Source organism: Diadema antillarum, unplaced genomic scaffold, assembly GCF_040938485.1.
Source record: "Diadema antillarum isolate AM-2024a unplaced genomic scaffold, OU_Dant_1.0 seq00001171_RagTag, whole genome shotgun sequence".
NCBI lineage: Eukaryota > Metazoa > Echinodermata > Echinoidea > Diadematoida > Diadematidae > Diadema > Diadema antillarum.
The window spans coordinates 190,566-203,276 of NW_027271974.1; the positions used below are offsets into that span (position 1 = coordinate 190,566).

The window sequence follows — 12,711 nt, forward strand, 5'->3', positions numbered from 1 at the left end:
TGTGATCATGGAGTTCAGCACTGAACGGAGAAATGTATAGATCTACATGCATGTCACATTTATATCGGGATCAGAGTCAATATTTTCATGTAACTTTAAATTCGCAAATAGCACCCGACTCGCAAAATTCACGAAAAGAAAAACATCGCGAAATATTCAGCATATACAGTATTCTATTAACCCGTTGAGGATGAGTCCCGAGTATACTTGGGCAAGTGTCAATGGGAAATGCGTGTTACAGCAAAATCAGTTCATCCTCAACAGACGTTCAACGAGTTAAAGACAACCCTCAAACAAGGCAGAGTGAGCTTTTACTGTCATGCTTGCCTTCTAGCCATGTGAATATACATCCCAATTTCAAACGATTCTCTCTCCTCCTTTTTTTTCCTTCCTTCCTGATCCATCTCACTTTGGAATTCATTTATATCCAGTTTTGTCTCCATCAGATGATGATAGGGCTTGCATCATATTCTCCATTCTATTACCCCACATCCTTTCTGAATACCATCCAGTCATCAATCTGATCCACCCATCCCCTCCCTCTTTCACTGGTACCATCCTGATTCTACACTTCCTGACTGCACAAGATCTGAACAACAGAAGGAAGACAGCAGGTTTATCCCTGAAGAGAGTCGAGAGGATGATGATGATAGCCATATGTCACCCTCCCCCTTCCCCTCTGTTACCATAGCAACACATCCTCCATCCTCACATCTCTCAATATATCAACATTTTTTTTTTTTTGATGCCCACCCCTGCTGAAGGTTAAAAAAAGGGCCAGAGTATCCTGATACAGGTGATGAAGGACAAGAATGACAAAGCATCAATGCCTTATCATTCAAACATTATTCCATCTACTCGCTCTTTTGAAATACGCATTCCTAAATCGACCCTCCCTTGAGCCTCACCTTGTTGAAAGTGAGGACAGTGCTGGAGTGTATCCTGATAAAGGTAATGGAGGAGAACTGTGAAGCAACAAGGTCCTCATCTTTATAATGCAATTCTAATCTACCTTCACTTTTGATTCATCAATCCCTAAGTCAACCCTCTCTCTTGAGGCAGCTCCAGATCAACCCTCCCTTGAGGCCCACCTTTTTGAAGCTGATGACGGGGCTGGGTCGATCCTGATAAAGTGATGATGGAGGCAGTGAAGCAACACTGTCCTCATCTTTCCAACATTATCTCATCTACTCCCTCTTTTTCATCTAAACATCCCTACATCCCTACAGTATGTATATCACCCTCTCTTTTGAGGCAACTCTAAATCAAACCTCCCTCAAGGCCCACCTTGTTGAAGGTGATGACTGGGCTGGGGTGTATGCTGACAAAAGGATGATGGAGGAAGATTTTGGAGTAAACATTCCCTATCTTTCCTATGGAGGAATCTACTCTCTTTTCATCTGTCCAATCCTACATCAACCCTCTCTTGAGGCAACCCTAAACCAACCCTCCCTTGAGGCCCACCTTGTTGAAGTGATGACGGGGCTGGGAAGTAATCCTGATAAAGGTGATGATGGAGGAGGATGGTGAAGCAAACATCTCCTTACCTTTCCAACAATATCCCATCTACCCTATCTTTTCATCTGTCCAATCCTACATCAACCCTCTCCCTTGAGGACACCCCTGAATCAACCCTCCCCCCAAGGCCCACCTTGTTGAAGGTGATGACGGGACTGGGGTGTATCCTGATGATGGTGAGGCAGGAGCGGTAGCCCCATGAGGAGCTCCGCCATCAGCCGCAGGAAGATGGCCCTGATCTCCTTGTCCAGGAGCTCTGGCTTCGAGACGGTCTCCCCGGAGCCAGGGAACGCTTGATCGGCGATCTTCCGATCAGGCCTCAGAACCTACAAGTAAAGTACAAGTCATAGACACATCCCTTGAAGGATGCCTGAATAGATGTAATTTACAAAATATTGGTAACTGGAAGTTTGCGATTTTTGTTTTAAACTATAAGCCTTAGAAAAAAAAAGGAATGTGACAAACATTTTCCATGGATAAATTTGGCTAGTTCTTATGTCAATTGGGCCCTGTTGCATAACAGTTGAGATCCCAATTACTCAACTCTGATTGGATGATACCCGACTTCATGTTTGATTTTCTGATGGAAGTTTGATTGCATATTTTATGCAACAAGGCCCAGAGTGTAATATGCATAGCTTCCCAGTCACTGGGGAATCTGTTTCATGCTACAACAAATAAGATAAAAAAAAATGTGCTGCTAACATTTACATATCAAAATCAGATAGGTTCCAAAAAGCAGGCCAAGATATATTTGTGTGTTTCTTGCATCTCATTGGGCTAAAATGATTCCCAAAATCAGGGAATATTTCATGAACTATACTCGTGTCCGAACGAGGAAAGACATCAAACTTTTCAGGGAGTTTCCAGCAGAATCCGGCCAATGACAGATCACCCAAACCTTTCTGACCGAAAAATAGGAATAATCTGGCTCATAAGTAGGAAAGAAAGAGCAGTTCCCATAGAAGCGTGTAGCATAATTATCAAGAAAAATAGGAAATTCCTATTGACACTAGACCTGGGACTGGTCCAAATTCAGATCCTTTCCTCCAAATTCTGAATGGTTTGGAGGTCTGCAATGAATTAGAAAGCAGTGTTCTCACTCACCATAGTCAGCTCCATGTGGACTCTATTGTACATTGCTTCCGAGGGAAGAAGCATGTTTACACATTCCGGGATGGAGATGTACCCTCCGTCCAAGTCTGCAACAACTACATCAAGCTGCGTAAGAATAATCACAATAGGAGACAAATTGTACCATGGTATTAAAATCTCTGAAGGTTTCCATGGCGGTAGAACATGAAGTGGTAGAAGACTTAATCAGTGCACCATGTATTCTTTCTTGGGCATGGGTGTGGCCCTGAAAAGGGCCTACCCACTCCCGATGATTCTCTTGAAAACGGCAAGAACATGCTTGCCGAAAAGCTGGAGTGGGCAAGCCTTTTTTCAGGGCCACATACAAACCCAAGAAAGAATATGTGGTGCACCCTTAAGCCTTCTACTTGGTTTTGAAACGAATTGAGATATCCAAAAACAAAGTGGTCCTAATAAAAGGTGGGACCCGCCTTTCATTAGGACAACTTTGTTTTCATTGTTTTTGGATATCTCAGCCATTTCAAAAATGATTATTATCCAATAAACTTTGAATTCCTCTTACATTGTATTCTCTTTCATACTTCATATAAAAGTGGTTTATTTAATTATTTAACAGAAAGTTAAAATCTGAATCCCCATCTCAACTAAAACCATACTATCCCTTACGTACAACTCTCTAACGACACCCTGGGAAGATACACCCAGGAGACTTACCAATTCTTGCGATTCATCCTTGAGAGCCGAGTGTACCCCCATGATAAAAGGGGTAGGCGTGCTCAACACTTCAACTAAAGCAGCAGGCAGTACTGGTATGTAGACATAACTGTGTGAGCACAACAGAAGTGAGAAACAGGTCTTTTAATAGAGAATGATGGCTGAAAAAAAAAATCAACAAAGACTTGCACAGTATCTCTGGATTGATGAAAGTGTTAATCAGAGAATGAAAAGAAAATGTAATAATAAGCTTGTGTACAGGGTGTACCAGCATTTTCATGACATTCACAAATAATATTCATTAGTTTATTATTCACTGGTTCAAAACAGCAGGAACGAAAGCATCCCCATTCCATACATGGCCACTTCGTGTATGAACATATGCTTGCATTTGTGAAACCCTGGCGATACTTTGAGTGTGTGTCTAGCACTGTAAACTTCAAAATCAGACTTGCACAAATATGTCTTTAATACTCTATGCAACTTCTGATGTAAAGTCTCTATGTCCTTTGTATTTCTTTCTTCTTCTTTTTTTAATACTGACAATGAGAATGCTATCATCAGTATAAGAAATCAATTCAGGACTTGAGTCTTTCTCAAAGGCTTTTATTCTAAAATGGCTGGTATTCTGGGGTTCTCTGACAATCAGGGTTAAAATATCACTTGATATACCAAAGAATAAAGAGACACTGTGATGGGTAGACAGTGAGAATTGTAAATAAATGCACGCAATCAAATCAGAAAAGAAGAGGACTACTCACATAAGTGACACACTTTACAAATGAAAGTCAAAAAGAAATTATTTTGGTTGTGATACAGTGTAGTGAAATATTGTTCTTTGCATTGTGGTGTAGAGTTAAGAGTGTCAACACCCCCCCCCCCCCCCCCCCAACTCAATACGTGAAAACAATTCCTACATGAAAGCACTTTCACAGAAAAAGTTTACACTGCATTCTTTCCTTTCAAGAAAGAATATCTGGTCACTCCAGCAAATCTGAATTTATTTGTTTGTTGTGTGTATGCAGTCTCCTCTTCATTCTCAATAAATCTATCTTTCATTAGAGTAACTTGATCCTTCAATTTTACAAATCTTAGCAATGCATTGCCATCCCATTCATTCATCAAAATGGCAACCATTTTTTGTTCCCCAAATTGGCAATCATTTTTTTAATGGGGGCTGACTTCAGCCACTTTCCCCACCTGTATTTCAGTGGAAATAGGAGTGAAATAATGGCCCCGCAGGCCTCTGTGAGCCGGGTGTAGCTGCGACAGTGGAACAGGATCTTCTGGTCCGTCAGCATGGCGGCAAACAGCGTGATGACGTTGTGAATACCTGCAGGACGGGCCAGAAACAAAAGTGGGAATGCTTGTGAAAGATTTATACAGGTACGATGAGACATACACTTCAGAAACTTCCTTTCCTTATCTTTTTAGTTTTAGTTTCCATATAGGCCATATATTTTTGATATCACTGAGAAATGATGTTGGCTTTTTTGTCTCCTCATTATCGTCTATATAATATGTACAGATAATCAAAAATCACAATGCACTAACGACAAATGCAACAGACACACAAGACAAGAAAAGATTGAACTACACCAAGAATGAGGCTCAAATGATACCGTGGGTGGCATAAACGAGGTAACATTTTGAAACAGAGAGAACGTAATGTAGATATGGCATTAGAAAAACAGTAAAAGGATGTTTTACAAGTAGTTTTGGTAGAAGTGGGGCTTCATGTTTCCAACTCTTTTGTGAGATAGTGAGAAACATTTTATGAAATATGAAAGAGCATACAATTCTAACAGGAATTCAAACTTTGTTTGATGAAAATTGGTTTTGAAATGGCTGAAAATATCTAAGGTCACAGAGGTCGTAATGAAGGGTAGGAACCACCTTTCATGAGGACCACTTTGTTGACTTTGTTTTGCTTTGTTTTTGGATATTCCAGCTATTTCAAAACCATTTTTCATCAAATAAACATTGAACTCCTGTTAGAACTGTATGCTCTTTAATATTTCATCTTGCAAAAAAAGTTAAAACCTGAATCCCCATCTCAACCAAAACTATACCATCCCTTTAACACATGGATGAGAAATATCCCCCGCCTGATAGACAGTCCATAAGTTCAAAGAACACGCTTTTTCCCTTTAATACGTACTACCCAATCACTGCTAAGATGCAACAAGGGTGTGAGTATACTTTTGAATGATTTCCTTTTTAATGGATGGGGAATAAAACTGAAAAACAGAAAAGCTTAATACTGAAAAAGCTCTACAAAATTACTGGCTTTTTTTTCTCTTTTTTACAGCTTTTTCTTTAATACAGCCCTTTTTTCCAGACTTTTTTTTGGACAGCTTTTTGTAACAGTCTTTTTTCCAGTCATACATAAGTACCAGTGTAAAACTTAATACACTTACCGTATGTCCCCCCAAAAAATTACAACGGTGCCCTCCGCAATGATAATTTCAAAAAAAAGTGAATCAATCGAAATACAATTTCAGGTTATGAAATCATAACTCGTTGCCCAAATCTTACAGAAAACCACATTCGATTTGCTTCAGTGGTCAAAGAGAAATGAGGATCTTTGTAGAGCATGTCGGGAATCCCTTCCGTCCAAGTTCTGTCTATTGTGTTCACACATTAATGTGCAGTTCCAGGAGCATCCAAGCGTCAAACTTGGGAGAAACAGACCCATCGCATGTTTTACAACGATCCACATTTCTCTATGACCACTTAACCAAATTGAATGGGGTTTTCTGCAAAATATAGATAAGATGTTATACTTTTAGACCCTGCAATAGCATTCATAAAGTTTAATCACATTTAAAAGTTATCAATGCGGAAATCCGTTGTAATTTTTTTGGGGGGACATTATACTGTATAGTGATAATTCTCCTGAAACTTACCAAGCTGCTGGACGAGGAGGGCCACAGAGGACCTTGTGACTGGTAAGGAGTCGCTGAGGGGCGGCTGAAGGGCCTGGCGATCTCCCGCACCGATGGAGAAACGCACCTGAGTGTTTGGAGTTTAGAGGGAAGAATAGGGTGGAGATATGAGAGAGAGAAACATACATTTGTAATAATCATGATGATATTGATGATGATGACAATATTTGACGACAGCATAATATACTTTTTTTGCACCATACAAAGGAATACATAAGGTGTTACCTACCACTTTTTTAAACCGGGAAGTGCGTAAGTGGCACTCGAAAGAAATAGACAAAAACCTTAAGTATGAGCGCGGTAAGGCTTTGTATTTGCGCTGAAGACCTTTTTTTTTTTTTTTTTTTTGCTGGTTAGCTGAAGAAACGCAGAAGTGGCATCAGAAGTTGCGCTGAAGGCCTTTTTTTTTTTTGTTAGCTCATGAAACCTGGAAGTGGATTGAGAGAAAGATGAGCTGAAGACCTTTTTTTTTTTTTGCTTGGTAGCTGAAGAAACCCGGAAGTGGCACCAGAAGTTGCGCTGAAGGCCTTTTTTTTTTTTTGCTAGTTAGCTCATGAAACCCAGAAGTGGCCCCCCCCCCCTTTTGAAAACGTTCCACTGGCGGTGTATATGGCATTACTTTTAAACATTTAAGGTGAAACGTTCACATAAATAAAACATTCACATAAATTCACGGAAACTTTCTTTTGGTAAATTGTGTAGAAAGGAAGAGTGCTTTATACCTGTGGCCCACCAGGAGGCGGGACCTGAACGTGGCCCAGGATGTTTCCCACCAACGTCTCCATCTCAACCTCCAGGGAGTCAACGTAGACTGTGTACAGCAGCCCCAGGCAATTCTGTTGTTAGTGTGGTCGGGAACAGAGAGAAAAGGCAACAAATATTGAATAATTCTGGACCACAAATATCTTGATTTCAAAAGAGAGACAAAAAGTTTGTAAACACAACAATAAAACTTTGTCTCAATTGGAACAAAGATAAAGAAGTCACTAAACATTGATGATAAGTTTAATAATTTTTGCCAAAAAAAAAGTTACTGAACAGTTGATCAATTGATCAATTTTTCTCCCTGTTTTGCTTGTTACCTGAAACTATTTCTTCTCAGACTAAATTTTAACTGGCTAATAAATGTCCTTTGAAAGTGAAAGTGTTCATTTACTCTTTTTCTCTCGTCCTCTCACAATGGGCATCAAAACACTCATCTGTTTTTGTGGGGGGTTTTTTATTCTCTCAGTAGAAACTAAAGTTATTCATGATGTTTCATCTATTTGTTAACGCTACATACTTCCTTGATTCAACTGCTGTACTTTCCTCACAGAATACTCCCAAAGCAGTGAAATAAAGACAGAGAAAAAGAGAGAGAGAGAGACAAACTGAAACAAAAAGCACATCTTTCTACTGAAGATCGCAGTGAAATAGATAACTTGTCACACTTTCACATCGTTGAAGTTTGTCTAGACGTTTAAAACGGGTCTACACGCTGATCATGGTAAGGTAATGAATTCCTCTCATTGCAAATCTCACTATCAAAATGTCTTCCAATAAGTGTGAAGGCAAGTCCCGCTACTAAATGAAGAGTGTTGAAGCTGAGTGCACATTTGTTCAATGCTTGGCTTGCCAGGAAGATATAATTCAGTGGCAGAGCTAGACAACAAGAAAGCAAATAAACAAAACAAAACAAGAGCAAAAAAGCTCAATTCTTCCAATAGAATATGAGGCATTACAACTCAATATGTCAAGTGCCATATGAACAGTAATTGATTACATGAGAATACAGCTCCAGTAGCAGTGATTTCATGTTATAGTCAAGGTAGAGCATAAAAGAGCTGACCAATAAAGATTACTAGTCCCGTGTCTCAGACAACAAACATTATGAAGACATTTATCCCAAAATGAGCTAACTCCATTCTTGTTGAGATATTTGTGATTAAAGCTGCTGAAAAACACAGAAAATGATGAGAAAATATGGGTATCTTTACTCATAACTTCATGAATATTCATTATTCAGTTAAAGAGGTATCACTGGAAAGGTTTTATTTTGCACTTTCTGATGAAAGGCTTAATTCAAAATAATTGAAAATGGAACTTAAGCCCATTTTGCGATGAAACTCTTGATAACAAACATGTATGGATTTCCGAATTTCTGGAATTGTAACTTTGAAATCATCCTAGATAGTTGCAAAAGTTAATAGGGAAAAAGGTGGTAGGATTGACATTTGGGGTCACTGCACAGACACACAACTGCAAAAATTGTAACCCCTCCGGGATAATATTAGGAGCAGAGGCGTCGAGAATCACCCTCACCCTTAGCGTCTCAAAGTACTCCAGCCTGGAGATGAGCGACAGACATTTGGGCGCAAACATGAGCGTGTGCCGGACGAGCGACCCCTCGACCTCATCGCTCTCGAGGTCGTCGGGCCGCGACGGGTTCATCTTGACGGGCTCGCTGAAGGTGAGGACCGCGCAGTAGTGCCGCCGCGCCTCGATGTCCGTCAGCACGGAGACGTGGAAGGTGGGCGGCTGGGACTTGGAGGAGAGATTCCACCCGGCTGGCTGGCAGAACTGATGGCATAAAAATGAAAAAAATTGGAGACAAGAATATAATTTTATATTACGAGTCCATATGAAATCATATCTGTTATGACTGATGTGTCTGTAGTGAATTAAAGAGAAATTTCATATAGACAAAACACAGAAAAATGGGGAAGTAGATCAGTGAAAATCTGGGGGTAAAAGGTCAAACACCCACAATAACTTTTGTATGGTAAAATTTTAGAGAGTGTGGCAAATTGGCAATGGTGGCATATAATCTAAGTGTTGAGTGGCTCTTGATTCAGTCTGGACACAAAAATTCACCAATTTTCATTATCTACTGCAAAAGAAAATATACCAAACTACACCAAATATTTTTTCACACCTATTCTTGGCATACAATAAGAGCCATACCATTCATTTTTGCAAGCCCTCCTCAATGCTTGATGAGATACATAACATTATATATTTTTAAATTTCTATATGAACATACAGTACATGTATAGATCAATAGGAACAAAGTATTTCAATCCTACACAAAACAAGCCTACTCCATTTGCCTGAAACCTCATTATTCGCATTTATTTGTGTAATTACATGTATGTGTGGCAGTTGTAGCATTAGTAGCAGACATGGCCGTTGTAATGATCACTATGTCCACAGTATGTCTGTTGTATGTGCACTTATCCCTACAGGTAACATAATGCCATTCAGTGGGGTCATCAACATTCCTGTATAGTAGGGCACACTTCAAACCTAATGATTGGCATGTACAGATACAGTGATCAAACAAGAATTAATAATGTTTTGATAAGGCTACACAAAACACAACTACTGGGGCATTCAAAATCATCAAAGCCCTTTTAATCAAATGGGTTTACATAGTCCCACAGTCCCCGGTGGATGATTTTCACGTTGAATGGAGCAGGGCCCTCATCCAATATGTTCATATCTTAAGCTGATAAGAGCCACATGAGATGCATTTCAGTCTTTACATTGATGTCCCAATAAGCAGACTCTTTAGTCTACCATCCAAGACTCTTTAGTCTACCATCCAGACTCCTCAACAATAGTGAGCACAACCAGGTAATATTTATACCAAACGCTCATGGTGTTTGACATTCACGATCGCATTGCCCTACGAGGTATTTCCATTCATGATTCACTCAACATTTCACATTGGCGAAAGGGAAGAGAACATACAAAACAGCGGGAAGTCTTTCCTCGCGTAAGATCGTAATAAACTGAAAATGACTCATGTGATGAGCCTAGGTCCAAGGCTGGGTGGCGTGTGTAACGGGGTCTGACGTAAAACACGGGGCACAAGCTGCCGAGGATCAATAATAAGAAAGCTCAGCTACTAGTAGAAGCCAAGTCGCGCCGCACCGCTCACATAAATGCATTTTTGGCCAAGTCGTCCAGATGTTCCGCCCATCAATGCCAAACCCGGAATCTAATTTGGGTGCAAGAGACACGACGAGAACTCAAATCCCCTCGGCTCAGAATGATCAGAGCTTGGAGATGACTTGGACCAAATCCCAACTACTCTGAAATATGCTCAGTGTTTTGCTATAGATCTTGTTAAGTTGGGAGGGTAGGGTAAGAGGTGAAACAACAACAACAACAAAAACAGTACAATGCAAGGGTTGTAAGATATACATTGTAAACAAATGCAAGCACTTTGAAGATACAATCTGTATGATAGGAAAACTAGGTGAGTCTACAATGTAAATCATCATGTCGACCACCACATTTTGTGAATGTCTTTAATAAATTAATTTTACAGTGGATATGAGGGATGCAAAAAAAAAAATTGTGGATCTGATTTTAATCATTCTAAAAGCTTTTCATCAATATGCATGTACCAGGGCACAGGTATACTATCATTTTCTGGATCACACGCATGATATACAAACTTGTTGTTCATGTAAGAATTATGCAATGTACCACTGATAAAGTTCTGGTAAAGTTATAATAATTTAGCCTGTATAGATTCATAATTACTCTTCACAATTTCTATTGAATCCCATATCTCTGATTAAAATGGTATTGCCAAAAAAAGAAAGAGTGTAAGATCGGGTAGGCTTTATTCTTGATGTGAATGGGAATACTGTATAACACTCCTTTTATGTGTCATACAAAATCTTACCATTCCTTTAATACAAAATTCATAGAGATATTATATCTCTTTAGAGAGTGATATAATTTGGTCATTCCTAGATCAAACTGCTTCTGGTTCAAGCAAACTATCGCATGTCGAAGAAAATGAAAGCATACCCATGCATGCTCAAGAATGTTCATCTGTCATCTCATCGTCATGAATATAAATCTTGTGTCCATCATCATACAGGTATCAAAACTGGGTGTTGCAATCTTCTTCATTTGAGTATGTTTGCTGTTTCGATGGTTGTGAAACTATCCCTTGTATTACAATTCATTCCCATTGCAATGCTTGACTTGACAGATAGCATAAATTATGTAGACAGAAATTTTCAATATGTAATATGGTACGTTCATTTTCATCAAATACCTACACCTCCGTGTAGTCTAACCCCATCCCGATGACAGACACTGACTTCCCTGCCATACAGACATAATGTGCAGCAACAGTGTTCATCACATTCCATGACCCGCTATTCAATCTTTTACATTCCCCGGGAGATCCCTGCCTCGTCCTAACGAGGAGAGGATTCCTTAACATCATTTACTATTCATGGGACACTCTCATCAATATCATCCCGGTAGAAGAGCGCCGGGCGGTCTCCTGTCTGTCCAACCAGCAAGTGGGTTTAAAGGCAGAGTACTGTAAACGTGGAAATTTTCACTGTGTGGAAATTTTCACGCATTTCGCGCAACCACAAGCTCGCGCGAAAATAAAAGCATGCAAATATTTCTGCATGCCAGTAGCTACTGTTTCAGTAGTTAAAGTCCTGATTCCACAGAATTAAAAACATGCAAAATTCATCTTACCAGACCAAGTGCTACAAATTACTCGCGAGAAAATATCCACTTTTACAATAGACCTCTTTATTCCAAGTGGGTGTCCTTTCATAAAATTGTATCATTGCAAAGCAATGTTCTCTGTGTGCACAGACTCTTAGTGCCTGCTCACCCTTGTGAAAGAAAAATTCACTGTGATGGCCGGGCAGTGTACAGTCTGGCAGTGTACAGTGTATACATGTACTTGACTACTTGGTGGGACGCAGTTTTATACTGGTTTAAACATAGGACTTCACATTTGGAGATTACTTTATCACGGTTGATAAAATGAAGGAATAGCATTCCATTTGAGATGATGCAAGTTTCAATATTAAAAAGTGTTACACAGTAGCCATGAACAAGGCCTGCAGAATAGGCCTGCATAGCAAGATAATGAAAGCAAAGTGTTTGCATAAATATTTTCACAGCATTTTTTGTGTTTCTCCCTGATAAATATCAAAGCAAATCTTTGGTAATCTTTATGGCACCCCAACTGCAGATATTTTAACAAATTTCTGTCCTTATTGCAGGTGCAATTCATTCCAACTTGTTCACTAGAATTTCTCTGTTTTTTGTTGTTGTTTTTTTCAGGCTGCAAGTCTATTCCAATTCTAGGGTTGATTGCAGAAAGTAAAACAGAAAGACAACGATATTGCATACAGCTTGATGTTGCCACACAGTATCTTTTGAGTTTAAAATTGCATGTCTCGTCAAAATGTGAAACAGTTGTCTACAAGAGGGTTGTAAAGTGATGAAATACATGTACAATATGTATACTACTCAACTGATTCCACTTTAATAGACTTGCGTGTAACTTACAATGAATATTAATCTCACACACTTTAATTACCATAAAAATTTTACATGAACTCCTACCCTACAGTGTACATAGCACACTAACAAAATCTATGTCAGTTTAGTAAGGCTA

At 39.4% G+C, this 12,711-nt stretch overlaps 1 protein-coding gene across 1 annotated transcript in view; it reads right to left on the minus strand.

The window, feature by feature from the left end:
* Window positions 1–12,711, minus strand: part of LOC139744416 (myotubularin-related protein 13-like) — a 163,391-nt gene that overhangs the window by 100,660 nt on the left and 50,020 nt on the right. Inside the window, 8 exon segments of the mRNA XM_071654854.1 lie at window positions 1,652–1,714; window positions 1,716–1,844; window positions 2,626–2,739; window positions 3,328–3,436; window positions 4,528–4,660; window positions 6,237–6,342; window positions 6,998–7,111; window positions 8,577–8,834. Coding sequence (XP_071510955.1) covers window positions 1,652–1,714; window positions 1,716–1,844; window positions 2,626–2,739; window positions 3,328–3,436; window positions 4,528–4,660; window positions 6,237–6,342; window positions 6,998–7,111; window positions 8,577–8,834 — 1,026 coding nt within the window.